Below are 25,428 nucleotides of genomic sequence, written 5' to 3' on the forward strand. Positions count from 1 at the left end.
TTTAATGCCACTACATGCCAATAATTGTCAAAGTTCGACCGTTCGAATTTGGATTCCAACGTGCCTTTCAACAAAACAGGCTGCTTAAGATGGATAAGTGTGGACATGAAACAGGGCATAAAACAATGTTTTACTCGGCACATGAGTCAATTTCCACGTGCAGCATTGCAGACACGGTGGAATATGCTGCAGCGGGATGTTTGCGTACCGTTGTGCAACTGTTTACACTGAGGGATTTTCCCTAAAAAGCACGTTGCTGGAATGATCGAAAGGAGTTCATACAATTTAGTGTTAAGCAAGATAAGGGCATTTATCAATATGAGGCAACCCAACTTCCCTTTTCGCCGACCAAAAGGACATATGAGGACGCTGAAGTTGGGTCCTCAGTCAGTGAGAGTTCGCATATTTTCCACTTGAAGCGAAATTTTCACTGTTGACTAAGTTATCAATTTAGGCAGGCACTTTTTAACACCTTACTAGGGTGTATAACGGATTCCGTTAAAGAAGAAGCTTAATCACAGCTGACTTCATTATGTAAGCAATTGATTCATAAAATATATATTAAATGAAGTCCTTTAAAAGCAAATTGTCATTCATGGTTGACTTTTTGTTTTCTTTTTTCTTTTTTAACTTACATTGATTAGGTAATGGAATGGTACAAGATGGTAAGAAAGCGGAACCATTGTGACAGGGCGGCAGAACTGGGGGGAATTTAAAAGGTGCGGACTGTTCAAATAGCTGTGGCGAAACGTATACAGGTCCTTCAGTTTGATACGCCAAACCTTTTGGAAAATTATTCCAACAGTGAAACTATCACGTTGCATATGCCACTGTCCTCCCACTCCGCGACAAAATGGATCCTAATTACGACAAGGTAAGATGTTTTTCAGTTTTTCAATGTATAGCTGTTTATATGGCTAACGCAGTAGGGTTTTTTTTAGCATTATTGAAAATCGCTAATTTCTGGTTGCCATTTGATTTGGGAAAAACGCTTCCAAATGTTTTTGGTATTTATTTTTATTTATTTTTTTTAAACCTACTATTTGGTTTTGGTTGCAATAAAATATTTTTTGTGCTGTTAGAAGCGTAACCATGAATTTGTTCTTGGATGCTGGATGCGCGGCAATAATACAAGACATTGTTCTTAAACTGCTAATTTAATAATGACTCGATAATTGCTGTGCGAATTGCGATGCAAAACTTATGACTAGATGATTAAACTGTCACAAGAGTGCTCGTCTGGTTTGTTTCTCTATTAAGTAACTGGTGTTTTAATCAAATTCTGTAGGTAAAAACTGTATTTTTGGTTGATTTATTGTACATAAGGAAGACAATATTTATTTATTTATTCATTGCAAGGTATAACATTTTCGCTCTAATTGTTATGTTGCACTGTTTTTCAGCTACTAAAAAAAAAGCACTATTTTCTGTAGATTTTAGATTCACCCTCCAAAAACAGTTACATTGGAAGCTATTACCAGCCTCCAGAGAGAATTCTTCCCATGCCGAGGCCATTGGACTTCTGTGAGGAGCCACGGTTGAGCACCTCTATGGTGTCCCCAAACAAAAGTAATATTGACAGCAAGGGTAAGGTTTAAGAAGCTTGGAAAAATGTTAGTCTCATCTATTGTTTACGTTTGTTATTATTGAATTTTCTCTGTCTTGCTTTTTTAGCTGTGGTTGATGCATTGAAGACCCTTCAGCAGAAAATAAGGAAGTTGGAAGTCGAAAGGATGCAAGCACAGAAGAGCTACCAAGACATTTCCCAGAATATTCAACCAGAAGCCACCGCCCAGCCTGAGACAGAAAAGTCTAGTAGAAAAGGTAAGTGACAACAATAGTAAACAAGGGACATTTTCAATGATTGATTTTCTCTCATATGTTCCATCTGTTGTGTCTATTGTTTACAGAGTTGGATTCAAAGCTGCAGTCTGCAGAGACACGATGTAAAGTTCTAGAAAAGCAGCTGGACTACATGAAAAAAATGGTTGAAAGTGTCAAAAAGGAGAGGATTAGTCTCATGGAGAATCAGGTATTTCTAGGGGAAATAAACATGGTCAAAAATGCTTTAAACCTTTCTTTGTAATTCAATGACCTAAATTACAAATATTATTTGTTTTAGATATATTTGAAATAGTCAGTATATATAATTAATGTCCTATATGAACTTAATGCAATACTTAAATGAACAAAAAAATATATAAATATAACATAGATTAAATATTATATAGAGAGAGAGAAAAAATCCCATGATCAAACACCTAATGTCAGATGTGGGCGCTACTTGCATTTGTGGTATGTAATTTAAAGACATGGATAAACACATATTATTCTGCTTGATTCGTTGAAAGTCTTTACTGCAGAATCAGCCGTCAAGCAACTCGCACAATGAAGCTCAGCGTGAGAAAATGGAAAAGCTGGAATCGGAGTGTGTCAAATTGAGTCGAACGCAAGCACTAGCAGAGGTAATCCACTGCGTTCCAAATGAGAAATATCAGCATGTGATGATGACAGGCAAAATCAGCACGACAAACATTGCATCGTCATTTGTTTTGCAGACAAAGCTTGCGGTTCTGGAGCAAAGACTTCTGAAGGAAGAGCATGAACGTCAACTTGTGCAAAAGAAAGCAGACAAGGTCAGCCTTCACATACATAAATATATATATATACATATATATAATTTTTCTTCTTGCAAATTTCACTTCACCAATGTTTTCTTTGTGATGACACTTAAAAAAAAAAAATTTGAGTGAGCTTTGCATGAATTCCGTGGATGATGTTAATATGTCTTCAGCTCCTAGAGGAGATGGAGGCGAGTCTTCATCTACCTGTACCAGTAGCTACTGAGGAACTAAAGAAGAAAACAAAAAAGACCCCAAAGGTAGTTTATTTCTGTATATAACAACATGCTGTCAGCGTCCAGCGTGTTAGTGACATTACCTGTCTCTTACCTCAGAAACCAGAGTCAGAAATGCGTTCCTCAATTGGGCCAAGGCACCAAAAAATACCCTTCATCACAGGAACGGTAAGATCCTTTCCGATAAACTACCTGATGTCATTCTGTTATTATCGGGCTTACAGTAACTTTTGCTATTTTGTGCTTTATCCAGTCAACAAGCCCAAGCCACTCAGTCCATGCCAACATGCAAAGCATACTTCACATGATGAAGCATCACCAGCCCCAGCTGTGTCAGCGGGTCAGTGCTCTGCACAGATCCGGACATGGAGCCAGGAAAAACCTTCAAAAAGCCTTTCCTGCATCTTCCTCGTGTCCTCGTGAGCATGACGGAGAGATTGAACAACAACATCAGCCACTGGGCTCACTGTCAGACCTGCTTTTGGCTCTGCAGGACGAGCTGGGACAAATGAGCTTGTAAGTCTTTTTTTTTTTTTTTCTTTCCATCTTTTTGCTTCCCTTCATTCATTTTACATGGCAGCCGATTGCCAAAATTCCCATTCTAAAATCTCGCTCGTCCAGCTTGCCAACCAGGAAAAGCATTTTCAGTCAGAATTGGTTTTCTATAACAATTGGCTTCCGTTATTTTGTGGTGAAAAAAGGAAGCACCTGCTGCAAGCTCCTTTTTCAAATCTCAGAGAAAGAAATGCAAGAAGTAATTTGAAGCCGAGCTACTGCTAAACAGACTGGTATTGATTTTTCATTCTCAGTAGTTTCATTAAATTGATGCCTATAAGATGCCTTGAGCTGGAGCTACCTGTCTCAACTTGTAACAAAATATGATCGGTTCACTTAAACGTGATCAACCGAACGTTCATCCGGTCGCCTCTGTAAATTTGCCAACTGAGTTTCATTTTACCCGATGGATATAGTATGAGCAAAGTCCAAAGGATTTGTGAAACTTTTCCGTCAAGTTAGTCATTTGTGGCACCCCACCTCCCACAGCGAATATCATGAGTTGGTGGGTCAGATAGATGCCACTCAACAGTCCAAGCACAAGCAAGACCTGCAAAAAGAACTGGAGAGGCTGGTCATCAGGATGGAAGAGAAGGGAACTCAGATCACAAAGCTCCGCAAACACCAGCAGATGGTACGTGTATTATCGGTCTTCATATCAAGATGCAATTCCAGATGGTAAACTTGTATTATTATATTTATAGAATTGAAAAGTTGCCATTTTAATTAACAGTATCCCAGTCTCTCAAATGTTAGTTGATTTCATTCATGGTTTTATTCCACCCAGGTCCACAAGTTGACAAGCAGCCAACCGTGCAGCGACAGACCCGCAGCCGAAAACACGTACGGGGCGAAGCCTCCTGCTAAGGCTCAGCATAAAGGAAACAAAGGCGGGACCGCTGTCGGCAACCTGCAGCTACTCAGAGAGGCTCAGAAGTTCAGAAACAGACTGACACAAGATGACCTCTCATGGGAATCATGATGTTGCTGGGGGGTGGGGACTGGGGACAGGCTTTGATACGACTACTGTTTAAACAACTGTGAAATATATATATTGACAACAATAGCAATAAAGATGAGTCATGAATGAATGTGTAATGAAGTGTGTTTGGTGGTACTCAATTCTCAGAAGTGTAGTGCCTGAATTAAATATTGTTGGGACCTTTGTACACAGTGTATTGTTTATGAACCATGGTCTTAAGTCACACCAATGTTGAGGAATATATTTTTAAAACATTTTAATAAAGCTATATTATGCTCTCTATTTGTTTTATGTGTAGTTTTGTCCAGAGCTGCTGCTAATAATATTTGTTGTATTGTATCAATTATTTTTCGTCAATTTGATGAAACTGTTTTTGGAAATTGTGAAAGAAATGACTTAACAGAATCAACTTGTCCTTTATAAACGTTCTTCAACCACCAAAAACGTCTAAAGTGAGTATAAAAGTAAAACGATACATGGAAAATACCTACGTTGGCATTATGTGCGTCACGGTGAGAGTCCGTGTGAAACAACAGTGGAACTAATGCTTAGCTGCAGCAAAAACGCAGGATATGAAACTGATTCGGGGGGGGTTAAATTAGCAATTACAATGAAACATTTCAACTCTTGTCTCTGAAAGCATTGTTTTGTTTAAGGAATCATCAGGAGAGAGCCTGTTTGGGGGTAAAGCCAGAGAGGCCAGATTGGGGAGGGACAATGAATATATCGGTAGGATGCCGAGGTTGGAAGTGGTAAATAGGACTTGGAAAGAGAACCGAGAGGAGATTTGAGGTTGTAGAAAAAGAGGACTGGAAGTAGTTGATGAGAGTAGAATTCGCAGAGGGTGAGATGGAGTTTGGATTTGGTACCACTAGGTGGCAGTGTTCTTCCAATAGAAATTTTATCCAAACTGTTCAACTAAAGCGCCTTTTGCTTTCATATTTTTCGATAATACAATAAAAAAAAAAAAAAAAAGTTCTCTCTTAATGGATTAAATGTCGTTTGTCCTATTTTGTTTAAGTCTTTCGCAGCCTGGCTTGCTTCTTGACCTCTGTTGCAACAGCTGCCTGCTGGATACCTGACAAAAAAAAAAACCTGACCGCAGGACGGGCGGATGTGGTTTCAGTCGCTCTGGTAAAACTAGAGAGATCTGCTTTTTCATGCAGGAAGTTGCTGTTTCACTCTGTTAAAAAATATTCAGTCTACTCAAATTCAACAATGGCAGCTATTGCTACTCTCTGTTGACGGCTGGACAGACATTTCTGGTATGGCAGAGGCCTGCATGTATCTGGGCACTTGTTAGAGGGAAGAATAACTCATGTAGAACAGCCTGTGAGAACTCTTACACCTTCTCTCCCGATTTCCAAAGACTTTATTTTTGTGTCATTAGGTTGCAGTTCTGGTATATTTTTTTCCCCCAAATAAACTTACAAAGCAGTAGTTCCAACCCAAATTGTCCTTGTCAGCTCACCACTTTCATCACAAGTTGAATACTACCTCGACTTTTGGCCATGTCTGGAGCAAAAATACTCTATTCTTGCTAATGTCTGCTTTTTTTTTAGTATTCAGTATTTTGTGAAACTTGGTCGTGGTATTCTTGGCATGACCTGAGTTCACAGCTGCTGCGTGTACAAGTGGAACAGACTAAACCTGATGCATTGTTTCCCTGTGCTCCCATATTGAATTACAGAGCATGACTGGACGTCACAATCTAGTTAGGCGAGGCAATGCAAGACCCCACTATTCCCACATCCCGATCACTCCCCAGCCGTCTGACCCTGCTGCTGCTTGGATACAGTGTGACTAGGCATCTTTGTTTTCTGCAAGTTCAGCAAACTGATAAGGAAGCAGTTTTTTGTCCGTGCTTCCAACTACAAATAAGTAGATATGTCCATTTATCATATTTTGCAAAATTTACTTGACTCGTGTTTCCTTACAATGATGTGTCCCCAAGAAAGGAGAAAACTCAACTGTTACTTATTTTGCTTCCACAACTAAAACCAAACATTAGTTTAAGCAGTAAGGCCAAACTGGATTTTTGAAGAAGCAGTGAACAGTCTGACATAAAACTTTTTGGTTGTGGAAATGTTCCACACGAGAAGACTACAAGCCACTTTGAGAATAAAAGTGGGTTTGTGACACATCCGTTCACTTTGCGCACACTTAAATGTGAATGTAGTCACGTATGTAGGAACTCAGACTATTTTGACAGTTGCGGCAACTTGTTTATTTTCTTTTGGAGCTATTTGCTGTGTGTGCAGGAACTCATTGTGACCCTTGAAACTGTGTGTGCGTGCGTGTGTGTGTCAGTGAAGGGAAAACCCAGAGTGACAAAACCGCTCAAAATTTCTCAATTTTTGAAAAATACACATATTTCTTTACAATATAAAAAAATTAATGGTGGGGGGGGGAGTAATATTCATTGACATCATGAAAACAAATTGTGTACCATGCAACCATTTACTTAAGTCAAAATAACACCAGAATAATAAAGTTTATTTATTTTATGACTCACGCTAACCTAGGACCTGTCTTGTGTAGCTTGGGTCCAACACTTTGGCAATCTGTCCTGCACATTATTTTGAAGAGAATTTGTTAGGATGGTGTTTTTCCTGCTTATAAAAAAAACACTTTCAATTGTGATTGTATAAGAAATTATTAGCAACTTTTCCCCTGCATTTTGAAAGCATAGCTTGCCAAAACAACATCTATAATATTAACTAACAATCAAACTTGCATGGGGCAACATGGTGGTGCAGTGGTTAGCACCGTCGCCTCCCAACAACCAGGTTGTGGGTTCGATCCTGGGCTCTTCCTGTGTGGAGTTTGCACGGTCTCCCTGTGTCTGTGTGGACTCTCTCTGTGTACTCTGGCTTTGTCCTACAGTCCAAAAACATGCAGGCCGGCCTAAATTGTCCGTAGTGTGGCCCAGCACTGGCAACTTGTCCGGGTTGTACCATGACTCCACTTCATGACAACTGGGTTAGCATCCCGTGGAAGCAGGGAATAGAAAATGGATGAAGGAACACATATGTCCCAACATATCCCCTGACCAGGATGTTTAGCATCTTGTTTTGAGTTTTGTAATTGATAGTGAATAGAGACAGCGATCGGTTTAACAATAATCAAACTTTTATTGGTTTTACATTTCCAGACAAACTAGAAGGCAACACTAGAAAACAAGGCACAAAACAAAAGGTTTGAGTGCAGGGTGGGGTTGGGGGGCAAAAAAGAAACAAAAAATCTTGAAAGGGGGAACTGTGGCACCTGATAGTGTCTATGTTATGGCTGTGTGGCAGCAGCAAAATAGAAAAATAAAATCGTACCTCCAAAACAGGCGACCTCTGGCGCAAAGGTAACATGGAACGTGGAACTAGTGTGCGAACGTAGCAAGAAAAGCCTGATCATGAATTTAAGGCCGAGAGTGACAAAACAGACATTTGAGCAGAAGACAAAACAGAAAAAAAGAAAAAATACTTCATGTGGGTCTGAAAGTGCTGAGTCCCATCCATACTTAATAGATGTGGCATATTATTCTTTCTTTACAAACTACAATATACACTGTATGGATCGTAACTGATTAAGGCACTTTTCCTAAGGGGGTGCGCACAGACTGAGTGGGTGATTTGCAGAAGAAGCAGGACACTAGGGGAAACACAATGGGCATCTATGGGCATGCACGGATTCCAGAGGTGTTTGGACGTACTGCGAAGTCCAACATGTGACGCTGCTCTCACAAGGAATGCAGTCGCACGATTGAAAACTAGAGTGCGCCGTGACTGGATCCAGTGGGTTGCACACTGTGAATCACGACTGCTGGGGATGACAGTCGAGAATTTCTCCCCAAGACCTGGCCGCAAAAGGCTCTCAACATTCAGATGAGCGCAGTCAAGGCAAAACCACGTCGCCTTCGCTCCAAAGTTGGGTCTTTGGGCCGTAGCCTAGCGCCACCAGGTGAGCAGGTTGTAGAAGCGTGTTAGTGGTGCGCACCAGGAACCACATCATCCTGAACTAGGACAACCAAAGAAGGTAGAAAGAAAAAAAAAAAGGAATTGGATTTTCTAACAATTTTGTGTTCACAGAAGACAAGATGATCATTCATTAACTATATCTGAGACTGAGCGGTTACGCAGGCATCTTTTTTTTTTTTTTTTGGCTTAATGATTTCAACATTTACAAAGACAAAAAAGTTGCAAAATCAAGCTTGTCAGTGCAACGCTCAATTTCATGCCAAAAAAAAAAGTGGGGACTTTGACCGAACACACACAACTTCCGAAGCATCCTTTTGCGACTAGCACGTGGGCTAATCACACATGCTTAAGTGGTTTTTAAAGTGAGTTGAATTCCTGAAAGAGGGAAAAAAAAACAAAACAAAAAAAAAACAGAAAAATTGCACATCTCAGCATCCAGCATGCACAAGAAAATAAAAACAGAAAAAAAACATTTGCAAGCCGCTCCGAGCAAAAGGAACTGATCGAAACACTTCATTTAGCCTCTCCTCAAACTGTTACTGACGGCACAAAAGAGAGAAAGGAAAAAAACATGGGCATTTGCGAGTAGGGTGGGGGTCACAGTTAGCAACGAGCTAATGAGTGATCTAGATCTAGCACGGCCAGTGAGTTGTTGCAGCTTCAGCACTTCATCCTTCTGAAAAGTAACACGAAAGAAACAAACGCAAATGCTAATTTAACCTGAACCAATACTTTCACATTCAGTGTTTAGCTCAACATGCTCTACGATGCTCAAGCTCTTAAAATTAAGGCCAAAAAAATCATAGCGGTCCCAAAATATTCTGCTGGCTGGTTCTTCATTTGCAGGGCACAAAAAAACCAAGAGTCCACCTTAGAAGTTTTTTTTTTCCCCTCAAAAAGATCACCATAGGGAAGAAATTTTCATGCACAATATATAGTCCTCATTAGACAAGGTAAGGAAAAAAAACAAAAAAACAATATTCACCAATTAAGGCCCTCGGGGGAATTACAATGTACTATATTGGTCAACTAAAGGTTCTTCAGTCCAGCTGGGATACTACGGTTCTCACCACCGATATCAGCACCGCGATACAGTTTCTTTCCAAGAACGTGAACTACTGATCACACTTTGGCCTTTACACAGAAAAAAAAAAATCATTTTTGTCTCTCTTTAGGTCTTCCTGGACATTAAAGGCACTTCACTGCCATGAATATCCAGATCTAGATGGTGCTCATCATTTTGTTTTTTTTAAACCAAGATCTATTTTTATTAGAAGTGAAAAAAAATCTTAGATCCACTATATTTTATATTACATATATAAATACATTCCAATCTTTCGTTCTGGCCACGGCGCCACAGAGCTAGCTCATTCTTAGCAAGCTGATTTTGGCTATGTTTTATTGTCATTTATGATCAGAAATGACAGATGGTGTATTGAAAGTTAGACTGACTAATAATTTATTGCATTAGACTGCTCTAGTGGTAGTTGGGGCTAACTAGTTTGAAGTGCATGGCAAGCAGAAATGAAACACGGTCCCGAGGTTTTTCAGTCCCTCGTGTGTTATCAGATGATTTGATGTTGCTTCGCTTCCCTTGAAATACAAGCAACCCCTTTCTCCTGAACGTCACCTAACAGACAATGATGATGTAGCGGCAAAGTGGGGGGTGGCGGGGTGGGACTGGCAATCTGTCTTCAATTTGACAGGTTAAAAGCAAAACCCAATCGTTGGGTCGTCGCAATTTTTTATCTTTTTTTTTTTTAAAGCTTCAAACTCAAACAGTGTTTTCAGTCCTAAGACAAATGAACGATGGTTAAGCCACCGGTTTGCAGCCGTTTACGCCAAAAGCAGCGAAGGGAAGTCTACCGTTATGCATGAAACACATTCAGTACATTCGAAGACTAACAAAAAGAGGTGTAGACCTAAAAAATTGCCATAAAAAAAACGGCTTTTGCGGAATGTCTTAATGCAAGGGCGTGGGAGTAGCATTTCCATTATGAAGCTGTTTGCGCAAAGCATAAATGTCATACCACAAAAGGCCCGTTTGGGTGGAAAAACGAATGTGATGCCAACAAACATGCACACAGGCCTCCCTTAATGCATTATTAAGAAACACAATGGCAGCGCTCATATAGACCTAAGCCTTAAGTGACACAAGCATAGAAATACCCAAGGAGGAAGGAAAAAACATTTATATATCTCGCTTTAAAACACTGTTTGAGTTCGCCATGATGAGTGCGTGCCGAGAGGGGCGGGGGGGGGGGTCTTCTCCTGAAGGCTGCAGTGGTCGGTGGTGGGAGATGGTCGAGTGATCCGGGGGCGTGGCGGGCACCTTAAAGGGTGTGATAGTTGCGGTCCTTGGACTTGCAGAACTTGTAGAGGAAGAAGATGACGGCCTGCAGGCCCAAGACCAGCACGATTCCCCCGATGAAGCTCGCGGCGTCAAACGTGTTCTTGTGAGGTTGGCCCGTGGGGACGACTGCCGTGGTGCTGGTGTTGGTCGCAGCTGCGGGTCGCAACGAGACAAGATTAACGGAATGGAATTGTTCTGGAGGATGGGCGGCAGGACGGCGTGCGTTCAGTTGCGCCACTTACGCGTAGTCGGGACGGAAACCGTTGAGGAGTTGGTAGAATTGACACTGGTTGGAGCAACGGTGGTCACCGTCACATTTGCTGTTGAACCTGCATAGTAGCGTCAGAATCATTGGCCTTTGCGTCATCCAGCATCATATAAAACTGGCTGAACGTTGACACAATTACCAGCTCTTAACTTCCTGGTTCTGAAAAAGTTTGACTTCCACATTAATGGGCCCATAGAGCAATGCGCAGTAGTGTCTCTTCACATCATTGCTCTCTGTAAGTCACATATCCCATTTGGCCAATCAGAATGATTCTGGATGACGTCACTTACAGACATGTCAGGACGCAGCCAATCAGAACGAGCTGCACAGCTGAGAATAAAAACTTTTCTGGTGATTTTCTGGCCTTTGTCATTTTACGACTCAAAGACCAGAACTGAAAAATCTACAATAGAAAGAGTTGCCATGAATCGCATTTCAGGCCAGTCATCCTTGTCAGCAGTTTTAAATGCGTTTATTTTTGTATTGTGGTCTATGGGAAAAATGCTTTATGGGCCCATGTTTTTTTTTCTTCTGCTGCAGTACCTTGAGTGGCCACTGAGAAGATATGGCGTGCCGTCATATTGCCAGTCCGGTATGCAGTATTTATAATACATCCATGGTTACGAAGAAGGTACAGCTGGTGGTTTATGTGCTTTGCTGTGCATTATTTGTGCACGTTGTTGGGAACTGCAAAATTTGAACTTTGATCTTGAAGATTATTTGAGCAAACAATGGTGCGTGTCACCGAGCGAGAGCTCAGGCGGCACGGCCCTAAATCGGTTGGGTGGAGCAAGTCTCTTCCGCAATCTATCTCAACAATGGTCCAGTGTGTGTCAACCGACGATACATTGATTAAACGTTTGACTTCCATCCGGGCGTGTTGGATACATTTTTCACGACGGAAGAAAAAAAAAAAAACTGTAGCGAAAAAGACCACAATTAGCTCCGCTGAAATTCATTCGGATTGAACAAACGATCAGAGGCCTCCAAAGCCTTTACACCTGTTAACCTGGGCTTCAGCAAAGAGGAACAGCAGTTATTTGGGATCGTTACCTGGGGAGGTGGTAGGCGGGGCGGTAGGCGAGGCGGTAGGCGAGGTAGGTGCGGCGGTAGAGGAGGGTGTAGGGGTAGTAGGGCTGGTTGGTGGAAGGGTGGATGAAGTTGCTGGACAGGGAACCAACACCAAGACGAGGGGAAAAGCAACACAAAATACCCAAAACCAGAGGGGGGAAAAAAAACACTTAACATTGCCGGCTCATCACACATTTTTAAACAGGTGTTACTGGTGAGTGGAAAGACAGACCCAGAGACATTTTAGAGCATAGCTGGACCCAAAACATGGTTGCAAACCACAGACTGTGTTAATAAGGAGTGTGAGTTTTCTGTTCCGATGTTAAGGCCTGCTGCGCTGGTCGACTTACCAGTGCACTCTACATCGCTGCAGTTGCTGGCTTGAAAAAGAGTCGCGTTGACACAGCCAGTAACTGAAAAACAGAAAAGTTTCATAAGTTAAATATCGCGACGCCTGAAATAAAATCAAGTTTATTAAAAACAGGTGACGTCTGACTTAGTGTCAGACCGTCACAGTACTTTGGCCGTTATCCGTCAATAAAATACCTCACATCCAATTGTAGGGGTTAATTTTTGGGGGGGAATTTGAAATGGAGAGCGTGAATTGGATAGATTTTATGAGGCACAGTTGAATGATGCACAGTTTTGATTGTGCCAACAGGTTGCTGATTAACTGCGACTGCAAAGGACTTTGCCTTGCCATAAATTCTGAAACCCTGACTGATCACGGGCACACAGACAAAGCGGGATCAACTCCACGCAGACGCCGTCGAGGTTCAGCTGTCAGAAGCAGAACCTCGACACTTGGGTATTATTAAGAGGAAGGGCGTTCAGTTCCTAAAGAACGCTGCATTGTTTGGACGGAAACGTGAGCGCGTTGTGTTTTTACAAGAAGAACAAAAGGAACTAAAGGAAACTGTGTCTAATGCTCTTCTGCCATTTACCTATCAAAGTAGAGTGTGTGCACCAGGACCTAATGACTCACATCAAGACTTGAGTCTGTTAATGCTGCGGCACCTTTCATACAAAAAGATTCACATGTGACTCACACGTCTGTCAGATTTTCCACAGCACTCGGGGCTGCGCTTACTTTACTCTGCGGTGGATCATGCGTCTTTTGTGCACTTGCCTTGGACACAAGCAAGGGCCAAATAGCTGCCCTTCCATGATTATTAGTTGCAAAAGGCCGTGAATTACAGTTTCACTTGTGTCACTTAGATGTGGTTGGAGCTGAAGCTAAGATTTTGTACACCTCACTAGCCAGCTGTTGCAGCTGATGAACATTACGTTGACCCTCCTTTGGAAAATGCAGCTTCTCAATCGTTCTCAAATCGACCATACCGGGTTAGAACTTGATTGCATGGCACAAGGCCACATCTTGTGCAAAACTCATTTTACTCGTGTTTTCATAAAACCTTGAGAATATTGGGGGGGAAAAACCAGCCTCAACTGCTCCAGTTAGGGATGTTAGCAATTAATAGATTATCGATTAATTGTCGATTAAGAATTTAATCGACTAAATTAAATTAGTCGCGATTAACTGAACATGTTTTACAGGGGTTGTTAATGTCATTAAAACAGTGTAGTGGCAGGAAAGAGCAATTCACCTGTAGATACTGTGATGGCCATAATATACCTACAACAAGTTACTTTTAAACTTTGAAAAAAAAGAAAAGAGTTGAAATGTGAACCATTATAAGTCAACTTAAAGTCAGAAGATAAATGTTTAGGGTGCTTTTACTGTTCTCTAATGTAAAAATTGGTCACATTGGACCCTCATCACTGCGAAATTTAGGTTCCAAGGAAAAACATGCTAGAAGTCAACGCTTTGTGATATGGCCACCTCAGTGACACCTCTCCTCTCCTTGGTTACTGACCACACCCCCCTCCCTTCACCCCTGACACACACACACAACTGTGATTTTGAGAAAGATTGGGCCACTCTTGAAATGGTTGGTGCCAACATTTCCCACACTCTCAGTGCAATACAACCCAACCGTCATCTCCTCCCACTGGTGTAGAAGTTTTTTTTTTTTTTTTAAACATTCTGCTCTCCACTGGGTCATAGGGCTGTTTGTTATCTGGCAGGCAGCTGTGAACGTTAGGACCAACTCTCACCCTCTTTCAAAATAGCGCCATCGTCTGCACCACGTGCTCCACTCGCGTCGAGCCGGGCGCAACAAAAAGCCCGGAGCGGACGGCTCGCCACTCTTGGGCGGCATCTTGGCGAGCCGGCTTAGCCACGGGCTCCGGCCCGTACTTTGAGACGCTTGCTTGTACACGTGTTGGCTAATTGGAGTGTTTAAACACTGGGCTGTGGTGATGTGCACTTCTGACGCCAAGGCTTTTGTTTACACACAAATCTCTAGCCCAAGGCTAGATCTGGTAATAACAGAAACACAGCACTAAACAGACAGCGTGATAGCTGCGGTCATGCCACTCCGGAGCCGACCTGATCGTCCACCTTATCAAGACGTGGTTCACTTCACATCAAAACGGAAATTCCATTTCTGCAAGTTTTCCAGCAGGTTGTTGCTTATGAATAAGCAAAGTGCCTTCCCTTGTGAGGTGACACAGGAATGAGGCGTTTGTCTTGTTTTTCTGTGCTTGCACCAAGCAGCTCGCTGGGATTAGATTAAATACACCATGCGCTATCAGTCATCGTGTGGACCAGCAGGAACAAATTGAAGCGTTCCTGCGTCCTGAAGTGCACCCCATGCATATATCAAAAGAACAACGAGGCCCATCGACTTTATCTTCGCTCCGATCCGCACACACTTTCCTCTCATTGCACTTTTGTTCTCCTCTTCCTTCTGTTTTCTCTTACGTTGCGATATTGCAGGCTTCCTGACACACATCCCTTTCACTTCCTCTCCTGCTCATCGTTTTCCGGTCACTTGGTTCCTCTGGGTTACTCGGCGTATACCCTGAACTTTAGTCTCCCTCGTCCAAAGCCCCTTGAGGATATACAGGTCATAGTCACAGAAGACAATGATTTTGTTTCCTTACCTAGAAGGTTCCAAGTCTGTAACCTCAACTTTATGAAACACTTAGAAAATATTGAACTTTAAGCCTATGAAAATAGCATTTTCCTGAAGCAGTTCTGTTGGCATCTGTTGACTGAACCTACGGTTTATTGATGCAAGATTTTGCTGACTTCCACCGGTACCACACACCCTTGTAACCATTGATAATGAGAACATAATATGAGAACAACCAGCACCTCCTCCTGACCTACAAAAGACAAACCATGACAGCAAAATGAGAGCAGCTGATAACATGGGAGGCAGTAAGTCAGGCGGTTTTGTAAAGGAAATAGATTGATTTTACGAAATTGTTGCCTACTTTTATTACAACTGGCAGGCCTACAGACAGGCGCCTCATTTTACATAAAACATACTTTAACAATATGTGAGTGAATCTGTTACTTCTTAGCTTGCCCCACTTTTCAAAACCTGTTGAAACGCTCAGAAAATATGCATAGCCTCAAGCTATGTCTTGTAGACTTCAGCCCCACTCATGTTCCTCACCCTGTAGTGATGCATACCAGGCGAGGCAGGCAAGACCAATCCAGCTCCAGCTTTATGACAATTGATGTGACTCCATCCAAAAGCCAGTATCCAGTGCCATAAATTCTTCCCCCATGCGCAGACGTCATGCGTCCCATCAGCCCACACAATGCCCATGGTTATGCAGAGTAACATCCACAGACAGATACTCACCATTTGAGCAGGTGGCCCACTGACAGTCAGATGGTGTTCGTGCTGGACAGTCCTCGCATTTTGAAAATTGTTCGCAGGGATCTGTGTCAAAAGTCAAGCATCAGATTTAGTACTGGGTACTGTCAATAATAGCAACTTCCCGTGTGTGTGATAGAAAACAAAACTGGAGCTCCCCCAGATGTTACGATGAAATTGAGAAGGGATCCCGCGTTTTGGGACGGATTATTTTTACGTCTTTTCAGCATAAACGAACTCCCCAAAACAGCGGTGTAATTCATCTTGAGAGGGAAAAAAACAATGTCACAATAGGGAGGCGACGGCGGGTGTATTGCAAGGCGGTTGCATAACACACTGATCTGGTATCTGGTACTCGATTAACCGGATCTGACTATCACGGTTACGGCAATATTGTGACTGCGACCACCTCAATAAAAAAATTGATTCTGAAAGATAATATTGCTGTCTTGCTAAAAGGCTAAAGCGTTAGCCGGATCCAATCACTTGGATATATCTAGACAGCGCGGAAATGAAGCCGATGTGTTTTTGTTTGTTTTTGTTTTTGTTTGTTTTTTACATTTTCTCATTCTTAACAAATTTATGTGACAACCGTCAAAGGGGGAAAAAACATCTTGTGGTCTTTTCAGTGAGCGAACGTGGCGTTGGAAGCGGGCTAACCGCGGATGTGTTTGCCGAGCCGCTGAGAAGCTTTAGCCGCTAGCTCCGCAATGAGGTCGCAAACTTACCTGTGTCATCAGCGGCTGATGCGCCAACTAAAGCCAAGATGACGGCGAAAAACACCACTCTCGTGTACATGACTGCGACAAAAGTGATCACGCCGGTCTCCTTCAGCAACCAAAAAAACAAAGTTATTTCGAGAGTAGCGTCGAATGCGACTCGGGGAGGGTGCCACGGCTTGCTTTCTTGCTTGCTTGCTTGCTTGCTTGCTCACCGTCCTGCGTTTCTGCTCGATGCTGCTGATTCCACTGCGGTTCCTCACTTCCTATTTGACAGGTCATGTGGCACTTCCCCCGAAGGGCGGGGCAAGGAGAGCCATGTGTACGTCGGCACGCCTGTAAGGTGACGTCCGCTGACGGGAACCGCCGGAGAGGTTCATCTTGTCAGACTTTTCGGGCGTTCACTCGTGCTTGTGCTCTTCGTTGATCATTATCTTGACGGGTCATAAAATTGCCATCCGAACAATAGGAGTTACTTTACATGACCAGAGACACAAAACAAACAAGGTGAAAGCATCTGCTTATGTAGTTTAATCCAAATTATCAACACCTGACAACCGCAAACATAGTCCACATTTTAAGGGATAGCAAATATTTGCAAACTCAAATACAGAAAACAAAATATAATCATATATCACATGAAGAGTATGTGTATATCTCTGGGCCTTTAAATTCAAGCACTCCACATTCTGCAACTTTACATTCAAAAATAGGCCGTTCATTGAAAGTCGCAATCTCCTCCACTATCCTGAGGACATCAATACCTTCAACCAGTTGTCTGGAATAAGAATTAAAAAACAAAAATTGTTTTAAAACAAACATGAGAAAGCTGGTCATATGCAGAACTGACAATTTGAGTAATTGTAGGGAAACAAACCCAAAGGCAACAAAAGTCCTGTCCATCCAGGGTGTAGGTTGAAGGGTGATGTAGAACTGAGATCCATTGGTGTGAGGACCCTTGTTGGCCATCCCAAGAATTCCCCTTTTGTTGTGGAGCACCGCAAAGCTCTCATCTAGAGCAAGAAAATACGAACGCACATAAACACAATGCATTCTTACTCTTTTCTGTTGATTCCTCCAGAGGTTTAAAAGTTTGGTTTTACCTTCAAATGTTTTTCCATAGACAGACTCCCCTGCATTGCCTTTTCTCTCAGGATAAATGTCTACGAATCACACAAAATCACATTCGATTTTAATGTATGCACTTGGATAAATCCAAACAATTTCAATATGAAATCCATTACAATAGTAAAACAGAGATGCAGGACTTTTGCAGGTGTACCTCCTCCTTGCAGCCAGCCATTAGGCACCACACGATGGAACAAAGAGCTTTTATAGCAGAGTGGGAAGCCTCTCTGTGACAAACCACATTCTCCTGTGCACAAAGCCTTGAAGTTTTCTGACGTCTTTGGGCAAATATCTGAAAACAGCTAAGGAAATAGACGATTTTTATCACTTATCAAGGCCAAAAACATTTGTAGCAAAGTTAAAAAGAAGTTTCATACCTCAAATAATAATTTTCCTACTGCCTTTCCCTCAATCTCAATATCCATGAAGACAAAGTCATGCTGTAATCAAAGAACAGAGAACAGTAAATTTAACAATAACAGTTGCAATCAACACTGTAGCTGCATCCTGCGTGTCCATGGCAGCTTCACAGGACAGGAAGTACTTGGCCTATGAAGGAAAAACTACTGATAATTGTCGGTGTTGCTTTCCCAGACGTGGACTCGGCCTACTCTGCCCTTCCTCAGAAAAAGCTGACACAACATCGTTGTGGACCCCTCTCTGGGTCACAGGCTGTTTGTGCACTTACCTTCAGGAACAGTGTCTTTCCTGGAACTGTAACATCTATTGCACCGCTGCAAAATTTAACAGCACTTGTAAAGCGGTTGTTGTTTGACATCATCTTGTTCTATATGTATGTTTTTTGTTGCATTGAATGTCATTTTACTGCGCACAAAAGTAACAAATCTCTGACTGTCTCTTTGTTCTCATATATGAATTAGTCTTCAAGAAAAGCTTTGTAGTAGTGGAAGAAAAAAATAACTTCATACTACTCAAGTTTCTCTGACTTGCCCCAGTGTTTCGGAGGTGCTTGGAGTAGTAATCCTGGGAGAGTGCCATGTAGAAATCCTCTGGCTGAGAGAAAGAAAAATCCCACTTGGTCCTGGCCCAGCTGCAGAGATCCTTCTCATTACCAAGGAGAAGACCGTTCAGGAAACACATCAGCTTGCTGGAGTAGCCCCACACTTCACCACTCAGTTCCTTCACACAAAAGTGTTGGGCAACAAATGTATTGTTTATTGACTACGTCTGCGACCGCATTGCATCAAACTTCAGTATACTGAAGTTTTACCAAACACATATAATGTGTTTGGTAAAATCTTATTTTTAAGTAACACTTTTTAGTGCAGTGCTCAACACTGTTGTAAGTACTGTATTGCGTCAGCTGACTAATTAAAATGCAACCTTTGCACTAATGACTTAATAATGCAATAATTGTTGAATTATTTTGTTGTTGTTGTTCATCATAAAACTTCACTGGAACTTAATATACTTGTGTTTGGGTTAGTCTTGCGTTTCTCAGACCAATTACCTTTTTCTTATTTGACAGATAATTGTCCCAGTCCAATTCAAGAAATGGCTGGATTTTTGGATCTTCAAATGCTCCGGGAAACTCCCGTTTTAGTCCCTAGTGAGCACATTCAAAAGAGTTGTTGGCAAACAGTTGAGACATTTTTATAACACAAAAAGTGTCAATTTAAGTTAGTTGAAAAAAAAAAAAGTTTACCTCTGCAACACATTTGGCAACTATAAGTCTGTGGTCTGTAATTAAACCTACAATTTCCAGTTGTCTTTTTGAGTCCATGGCTACAGAGACTTATTTTTCAAAGACCAACCATCAGGAATTGTTCCTCCGAATGTGTTGTCACAGCGTCGCAATCCGCTACCCTCTCAGAATTCTTCCATTTCCATGTTCTGATTTACCAGGCGAAGCGAGCTGCAAGCTAGACAGGAAAGTCAGAACTATGACTTTTAAGTTCTAACTTTCAAGTGAAGGCGACACACACAAATAGTCGCTTGTATCCATGGCAACAAGCTTCTGTTGTCGCTTTAATATGACGTATTCGTAGGAGTTTCCGGCTGAGATCGGTTAGTTTTTTTGTTTTTTTTTTACCAACTTCAAAAAATAATTCAAGCATATAAAATATTATATATGCGTGTGTGATACTTGACTTACTAATTGACTTAGTTGTGCTGCTTTTTATCAGCGAAAAATAACATTTTATGAAACTAAGCAGGTCTTCTAAACAACAAGTAGGACATGCTAAAACTAAATGGAATGTGGCCCGTGCGGCGCCACGGTTTGAATGCTCTGCGCCATTGTTTTGTGTTTTGGCGCAGTCGTGTTTTTTTTGTTTTGTTTTGTTTTTTAAGTAGTTCTCCAATACGCTAACCCCTTTTCAAAACACACTGGTGTAGCTATGGGGGTTCAGGATTTATGGTCCATCGTCGAGCCAGTTCGGGAGTCGGTTCCTCTGTACAGTTTAAGCGGAAAGACACTAGCTGTCGACCTGAGTTTATGGGTGTGCGAGGCCCAACACGTTCAAGCAATGATGGGAAGAGTGACCAAACCCCACCTGAGGTAAATGTTACGTGTTATTAATCCTACTTTACAATCGGGATAAAGGCCATAATTTAAACCCGTGTCGTGTTGTTTGTGTGCTACCCATAGCTAACACAAGTGATGGTCTCGTATGTCCAGGAATTTGTTTTTCCGGGTTTCGTCTCTCACACTCATGGGGGTAAAGCTCGTGTTTGTGATGGAAGGAGAAGCCCCTAAACTGAAGGCAGAGACGATGAGCAAGAGGACTCAATCGAGATATGGAGGATTCCAAAAGGCATCAGCTCCAAAGGCTAACGCAAACATCAGCAGAGGGCGCTTTAACGCCATACTTCGAGAGGTTTGTTGTTGTCTGACGCCTCACCAAAGGCAATCACCCTTGCTTATGTTTGTAAGGAACCCTCCTCCTTCTTCCTTAGTGTGCAGAGATGTTGGACTTCCTGGGTATGCCCTGGGTGACAGCTGCTGGAGAGGCAGAGGCCATGTGTGCCTTTCTGGACTCACAGGGAGTGGTGGACGGCTGCATCACCAACGACGGAGATGCCTTTATATATGGGGCCCAGACCGTTTACAGAAACTTCAACATGAATAGTAAAGTACGTGAGGTGGAGGTCAGCTCATCCACAATGTGTAAAGCAATGTGATCATCTTCTACACCTCAAATATCGGATGACAGGATGTGAGTTTGGTTATAATTGCGAGTTTGCACACAGACGTGATTTACACATTATTGGCTTTTTTCAGAACATTAGTCAGAATTTGTTTGTTTTTTTCTAGTTTATGTTATATCATAATTTTTAATGTAAAATAAGTGAATTCCATTTCTTGTCCTTTCGGAAACTTTCAATCAAAAAAGATTTTTATACCAAAAGGAATAGTATGTAAATATTTCAGGTGCAGATGCTTGAAAATGATGGCTTTAATTGGTAGAGTCAGTCTCATAAACAATCAATGGCTTGCAATGTTATTTGCTTAGGTTTGCCTTGCCCTTTATAATGTGTACTGTTTTTTTTGTCATAGATTAGATTAGATAAGGTTTTTCGCTTGATATTTTTTTCTTACCTATACCTTCTAATTTGAACGGCATATTCTTCGTCATTATAACTTATTCATATGTTTATTCCTCAGGGATATTGATTGTGTAACCGCAACTCTTAAGTATTTTCCCCTCCAAATGTTTTCCCCATGTAGGACCCTCAGGTGGACTGTTACAGAACCTCACGAGTGCAGACAGAACTCCAGCTCTCGAGAGAGAATCTCGTCGGCCTGGCTATTCTCCTTGGCTGCGATTACATTCCTAAGGTACAAGGGAAGAGCTGTGATCTCTTATTTTGCTATGTTAAAATGTCTCACATGTCTGGCTTATGTGAGCTGAACACCAGCATTCATCCGTGTAGGGTATAGCAGGTGTTGGTAAAGAGCATGCGATGAGGCTTATCCACATGCTGAAAGGAACAACACTTCTGCAGCGGTAGGACATTATGTGTTCCTGCCTTTTTGGACTCAGATTACCGTTTGTCGTTCCATGTGTACATTTTAATCTGTGGTCATGATGCTCAGGTTCAGCCAGTGGAAGGAGGAGAACACCAGTGTGTCAGTCGTCACTGTAAAGAAAGTACCTCACTGCCAAGTGTGTCGACATCCAGGTGAGCGGTGTCCTGCTTTGAAGTGCGTCCCGTGTTTCTAGTCCCGATATGAGCCGGGACGCAGGATTTACCTCATAATGCTAAAACATGCACCTACGTGAGAGATTCATGCTGACGAACTTCCTCAAAAGTTGCAGTAACGTGTAAGATTTAGAGTTTTATTTTGACACGTCTCCTTTATCCGTCAGGTTCGGCAAAGGCTCATGAGCGAGGCGGCTGCGTGTTTTGTGAGAGCAAACGTTTCTGTCAACCTCAGGACTTTGACTACCAGTGTCCGTGTGACTGGCACCTCAAAGAACACACTCGGCAAGCCTTGTCCTTTGAAGCAAACATCAAAAAGTGGGTTGTGTTTTTGCACTGTCAATTAATTAAGATTGCAAAAAAAAAGTTGGGAAAATACAAATAACATTCAAGTACAAAAAGATGCATTTAATTGCTAATACAATACTTTTGTTTTCAGTCATTTATAATTTTGCTTGAAGCAGCTTAACTGAGTGCTTTCAAAATGCTTGACTCATTTAACCTGCCTGATATTTGCGTTTTGCACTTAGTTGATTAAACCAATCAAATGCTTCTGGAGGTGTTTCTTATTTAAAGTGTTTAAATTCCAATTTAGGAAAACGGTGGCAAGTCAACACTTCCCCTTTACAGAGGTACGTCTGTTTTTTTCAGCTGTCTATTTTTATTTCCAAAACATAAAGTGTTGGATTTTAACATTTGAACTGCACTGTGTAGATCATTCAAGAGTTTCTGACTTCTAAGGACAGGCCTGTGTCCCATTTCAAGAGGAGACAGCCAAACTTATTGTTGATGCAGGTAAGAGGGTTGTGTTGAATAGCCGTTTCGGGCCATATTCTTCCAAATTATGTTGCATCTAACGTGGTCAAAATATGTTTTTTGCGTTTTTTAGAAATTTTCCTATGATAAGATGGAGTGGCCGAAGCATTACACCAGTGAAAAGGTTTTAGTCCTGATGACCTACGCAGAGTTAATGAACAAAAAATGTGGGAGAGCAATGTCTTGTCAAATCAAGCCCATCAGGTAGTCACTCAAATTAGTTCAAAAATAAAAAACAAGAAAAACTCTTGGGTGTCATTATGAGTAAAGGTTTTAATGTATGTTTCCTGTAGGATACTCAAACCAAGGGTGAGGAACTCCATCTCTTGCTACGAAGTTATCTGGAACACACCAGGTTAGTTTGACCCCCCAAGAAGGATTATTTTCACACTAGGTTAATAATCCTTGTTTCTCACAGTCAAGGGGGAAAAAAGAAATTTATTTAAGAAAACATCCTGTGGCATGACTGACACGACTCCTGCACTAGGTGCAGGCCAGGGTGCTGGGTGCTCGTCACCGGGAAGTCTGTTAGTGACTTGCCGTGAGGTGGGGCTTGGAGGTGTCGGATCAGCCACAGCGCGAGGTGCTAAAACGGCTTCCTCCCAAGGCTGGGAAAACTAGCATGTCGACATCCACTCGGCTAACAGCTTTGACTAGCTGGGGAGCAAAAAAAATAATAATAAAAAGCTTTGCCTGTCTTTGCTAGCAAAATTGATCCTACTGTCACTCACTGGACTAAATAAAACTGTCACACACAAGCTAACCATGGCAATTCTGTCCGCAGTCCAAATAGGTTGTGTAATTTTCTTTACTTGATTTAAGGATTAGAGTGAAATCAAGGTTTACCAGAGAAAATTTTAAAGCAACATATTTTATTTAATTAAAAATGCAGAATATTCATACACCTACAATAATATATTTTCAAAACCTATCAAGAAAAAGCAAGAAAAATTGTGTCTTAGAGGACTTTTAAGTGCATTCATTATTTATGACAAAAGAGGGCACAATTGCTTCTATTTTAATTTCAGTTATAAGCCATCTTTTTAATAAATGTTGATCTGACGGCAGATATTTAAGTGGATTTTTCCACTTGGAAATCCCAGAATGCCAGATAATTTCAATAACTGGTACTTGCAGCTTCTTTTTTTTTGTTTGTTTGTTTTTTTAAAGTTTAATTTCCGTACTAAGTGATCCTTTTCCTCTGGCAGAACATTATGTTTTTCCTGAGGATCAGCCGACACTGGACCAAAATGAGGTGAGGACGGTGGAGGAAGAGTCTTTAGTCCGTGTGGCGTACCCCGAGCTGGTGGAGAGCTTCACGAGGGACAAAGCCCAAGCTGAAGAGAACAAGGCTAACAGTAAGAACAGAATAAGAATTTAAGAATTCCATCATATCTTCTTTGAAAATAACACTGTGTAGCGCGCCCTCGAAAAGCCTCCCACACTGCAAGCTCATCCTGATCAAAGGCGTCTCGTCTCTCAAGAGTGTCCATTGCAACAACTCTGACGCCTGAAAATGCAGAGTTTAGCAGCTTGACCACTTCACACCCAAAGGCTTTTGATGCAGACCTGAGGTGTCTTTCCTGGTCTTCGCTGTCACCTACTGTCGATCATGCATTGCCCTCACAACCCACCAGCAATCCTGTAGATCACATGCTAAAAAAAAAAAAGAAAGAAAAGAGCCTGAAAGAGATTTTAATCAAGAAAAAAAATCCGCTCGCGGGGGCCTTATTTATTAAAAGTTTGTTTTATACTAGATGAATCCAGAGACCAAATTCTAGATTTTTTTCCCCCACCGGTACATTAACATGTAATTAGAAAAGCACGTGACATCGGATATTGTCAAATGAGATTCAGGCCTCCTAAATGGAAATGTGCAAATCTTGTGTGAATCATACCAACATGTTGGATGTTTCTTGGCACTGTGATTTAAGTGGCATGATCAGTGCATCAGTTGTGCTGATAAGGAAGAATTACAGCAAATGTCTCTTTATGCAGGTTGTTTCAAATTTAAGCAGATGTAAATACAGATTTTCTAATATGAGCTACCTTTGAAAGTAGATAAGAATTACGTATTAATTCCCACTGAAATGTCTTCTAGATGGTTTCAAACTGATGCCCTGTTTAATCCTCTTTACAGAAAAGAAGTCAAAAAAGAAAAAGGAGAAAACCCCTGATCCAGTCTCAGATGGTATTTCAGATCTCTTGGCTCAGATGAACCTTCAGGGCTCCTCTGTGGCTCCTCCTCCTCCGAAGCCCCTCAGTACAGTTTCAAACAAAAATGACCCAGTGCTGATCATCCTGGACACTCCAGAGAACCATAAACAGCAGCAGAAGTCAGATAAAGACCACAGCAGCCTGTGTGACGGACCAAGAACTCCCAGGTCTAAGGCTGATTCCGCAGCCTCGGCCTCACCGTCAGTGTCGTCTGTGATTGAAGCTCTACACTTGAGCGACATCGACTGGGATGCTCTGTCGTTCACGTCCTCGCCTCAGTCGGCCTCAAACCACGTTACGGAGCCCCGGCTGAGCAAAGTGGCAGACGGTGAAGTCAAGGAAACAAAGAGCCTCGAAGTGAAAACGTCAAGTGACGTCAGAGAGGCAGATTTCAAATTGTCGGCGGAGCTCTCCTACACAGAGTGTCCTCTCAGAGACAGGGTTCTCATGAGGAACACGGCTAGAGCCGTAGACCAGATGGAGGTGCGAAATAATGGGGTCTCAAAACAGCTTCTCAGTGAGTTAGCCCCTCAGTCGTCTGATTCAAACTCCATCCTGAGTGGACATTTCCATGGCAAGAGTGACAC

At 41.9% G+C, this 25,428-nt stretch overlaps 4 protein-coding genes across 8 annotated transcripts in view; 2 read left to right on the top strand and 2 right to left on the bottom strand.

Annotated features, from left to right (window-relative positions):
• Positions 1-628: 628 nt before the first annotated feature.
• Positions 629-4,676, top strand: cep57l1 (centrosomal protein 57, like 1). 2 transcript variants are annotated; one of them, XM_076013563.1, is made up of 11 exons: positions 629-874; positions 1,434-1,569; positions 1,675-1,824; positions 1,911-2,032; positions 2,352-2,465; positions 2,559-2,636; positions 2,795-2,881; positions 2,957-3,025; positions 3,111-3,373; positions 3,902-4,046; positions 4,200-4,676. In XM_076013563.1, the coding sequence occupies exons 1-11, from the start codon at positions 854-856 to the stop codon at positions 4,392-4,394; spliced, it is 1,380 nt and encodes a 459-aa protein (XP_075869678.1). In that variant the 5' UTR covers positions 629-853; the 3' UTR covers positions 4,395-4,676. The 2 variants fall into 2 exon arrangements, with proteins under 2 accessions (XP_075869678.1, XP_075869677.1); XM_076013562.1 differs by having other exon boundaries at positions 630-874; positions 1,434-1,587.
• A 2,828-nt stretch (positions 4,677-7,504) lies between these two features.
• On the bottom strand, positions 7,505-16,867 carry cd164 (CD164 molecule, sialomucin). Of its 3 annotated transcripts, XM_076013632.1 has the most exons (7): positions 16,729-16,867; positions 16,523-16,622; positions 15,780-15,860; positions 12,408-12,470; positions 12,040-12,150; positions 10,961-11,047; positions 7,505-10,871 (listed from the first exon to the last, which is right to left on the bottom strand). In XM_076013632.1, exons 2-7 carry the CDS (start codon positions 16,590-16,592, stop codon positions 10,699-10,701), a joined length of 585 nt encoding a protein of 194 aa, XP_075869747.1. In that variant the 5' UTR covers positions 16,593-16,622; positions 16,729-16,867; the 3' UTR covers positions 7,505-10,698. The 3 variants fall into 3 exon arrangements, with proteins under 3 accessions (XP_075869747.1, XP_075869746.1, XP_075869748.1); XM_076013631.1 differs by lacking the exon at positions 16,729-16,867 and having other exon boundaries at positions 16,523-16,706; XM_076013633.1 differs by lacking the exons at positions 12,040-12,150; positions 16,729-16,867 and having other exon boundaries at positions 16,523-16,706.
• Positions 16,868-17,029: 162 nt separating this feature from the next.
• ppil6 (peptidylprolyl isomerase (cyclophilin)-like 6) lies at positions 17,030-19,565 on the bottom strand. 2 transcript variants are annotated; one of them, XM_076013630.1, is made up of 8 exons: positions 19,308-19,556; positions 19,113-19,208; positions 18,593-18,781; positions 18,019-18,081; positions 17,796-17,943; positions 17,617-17,676; positions 17,391-17,526; positions 17,030-17,291 (listed from the first exon to the last, which is right to left on the bottom strand). In XM_076013630.1, the coding sequence occupies exons 1-8, from the start codon at positions 19,383-19,385 to the stop codon at positions 17,141-17,143; spliced, it is 921 nt and encodes a 306-aa protein (XP_075869745.1). In that variant the 5' UTR covers positions 19,386-19,556; the 3' UTR covers positions 17,030-17,140. The 2 variants fall into 2 exon arrangements, with proteins under 2 accessions (XP_075869745.1, XP_075869744.1); XM_076013629.1 differs by having other exon boundaries at positions 17,391-17,676; positions 19,308-19,565.
• A 196-nt stretch (positions 19,566-19,761) lies between these two features.
• gen1 (GEN1 Holliday junction 5' flap endonuclease) overlaps positions 19,762-25,428 on the top strand; it is a 6,448-nt gene continuing 781 nt past the window's right edge. Inside the window, exons 1-13 of the mRNA XM_076013623.1 lie at positions 19,762-20,162; positions 20,283-20,481; positions 20,561-20,737; positions 21,333-21,443; positions 21,539-21,612; positions 21,702-21,787; positions 21,976-22,126; positions 22,404-22,440; positions 22,523-22,603; positions 22,698-22,828; positions 22,918-22,979; positions 23,833-23,982; positions 24,765-25,428. The exon at positions 24,765-25,428 is cut by the window's right edge and continues 781 nt beyond it. Of these exons, the coding sequence (XP_075869738.1) occupies positions 20,002-20,162; positions 20,283-20,481; positions 20,561-20,737; positions 21,333-21,443; positions 21,539-21,612; positions 21,702-21,787; positions 21,976-22,126; positions 22,404-22,440; positions 22,523-22,603; positions 22,698-22,828; positions 22,918-22,979; positions 23,833-23,982; positions 24,765-25,428 (2,084 nt within the window). The 5' untranslated portion in view covers positions 19,762-20,001. The remainder of the gene's footprint in view (positions 20,163-20,282; positions 20,482-20,560; positions 20,738-21,332; positions 21,444-21,538; positions 21,613-21,701; positions 21,788-21,975; positions 22,127-22,403; positions 22,441-22,522; positions 22,604-22,697; positions 22,829-22,917; positions 22,980-23,832; positions 23,983-24,764) is intronic.

The sequence above is a fragment of the Nelusetta ayraudi genome, unplaced genomic scaffold (assembly GCF_046127955.1).
Source record: "Nelusetta ayraudi isolate G7.1 ecotype Tasmania unplaced genomic scaffold, CSIRO-AGI_Nayr_v1 ptg000151l, whole genome shotgun sequence".
NCBI classification, from domain to species: Eukaryota; Metazoa; Chordata; class Actinopteri; order Tetraodontiformes; family Monacanthidae; genus Nelusetta; species Nelusetta ayraudi.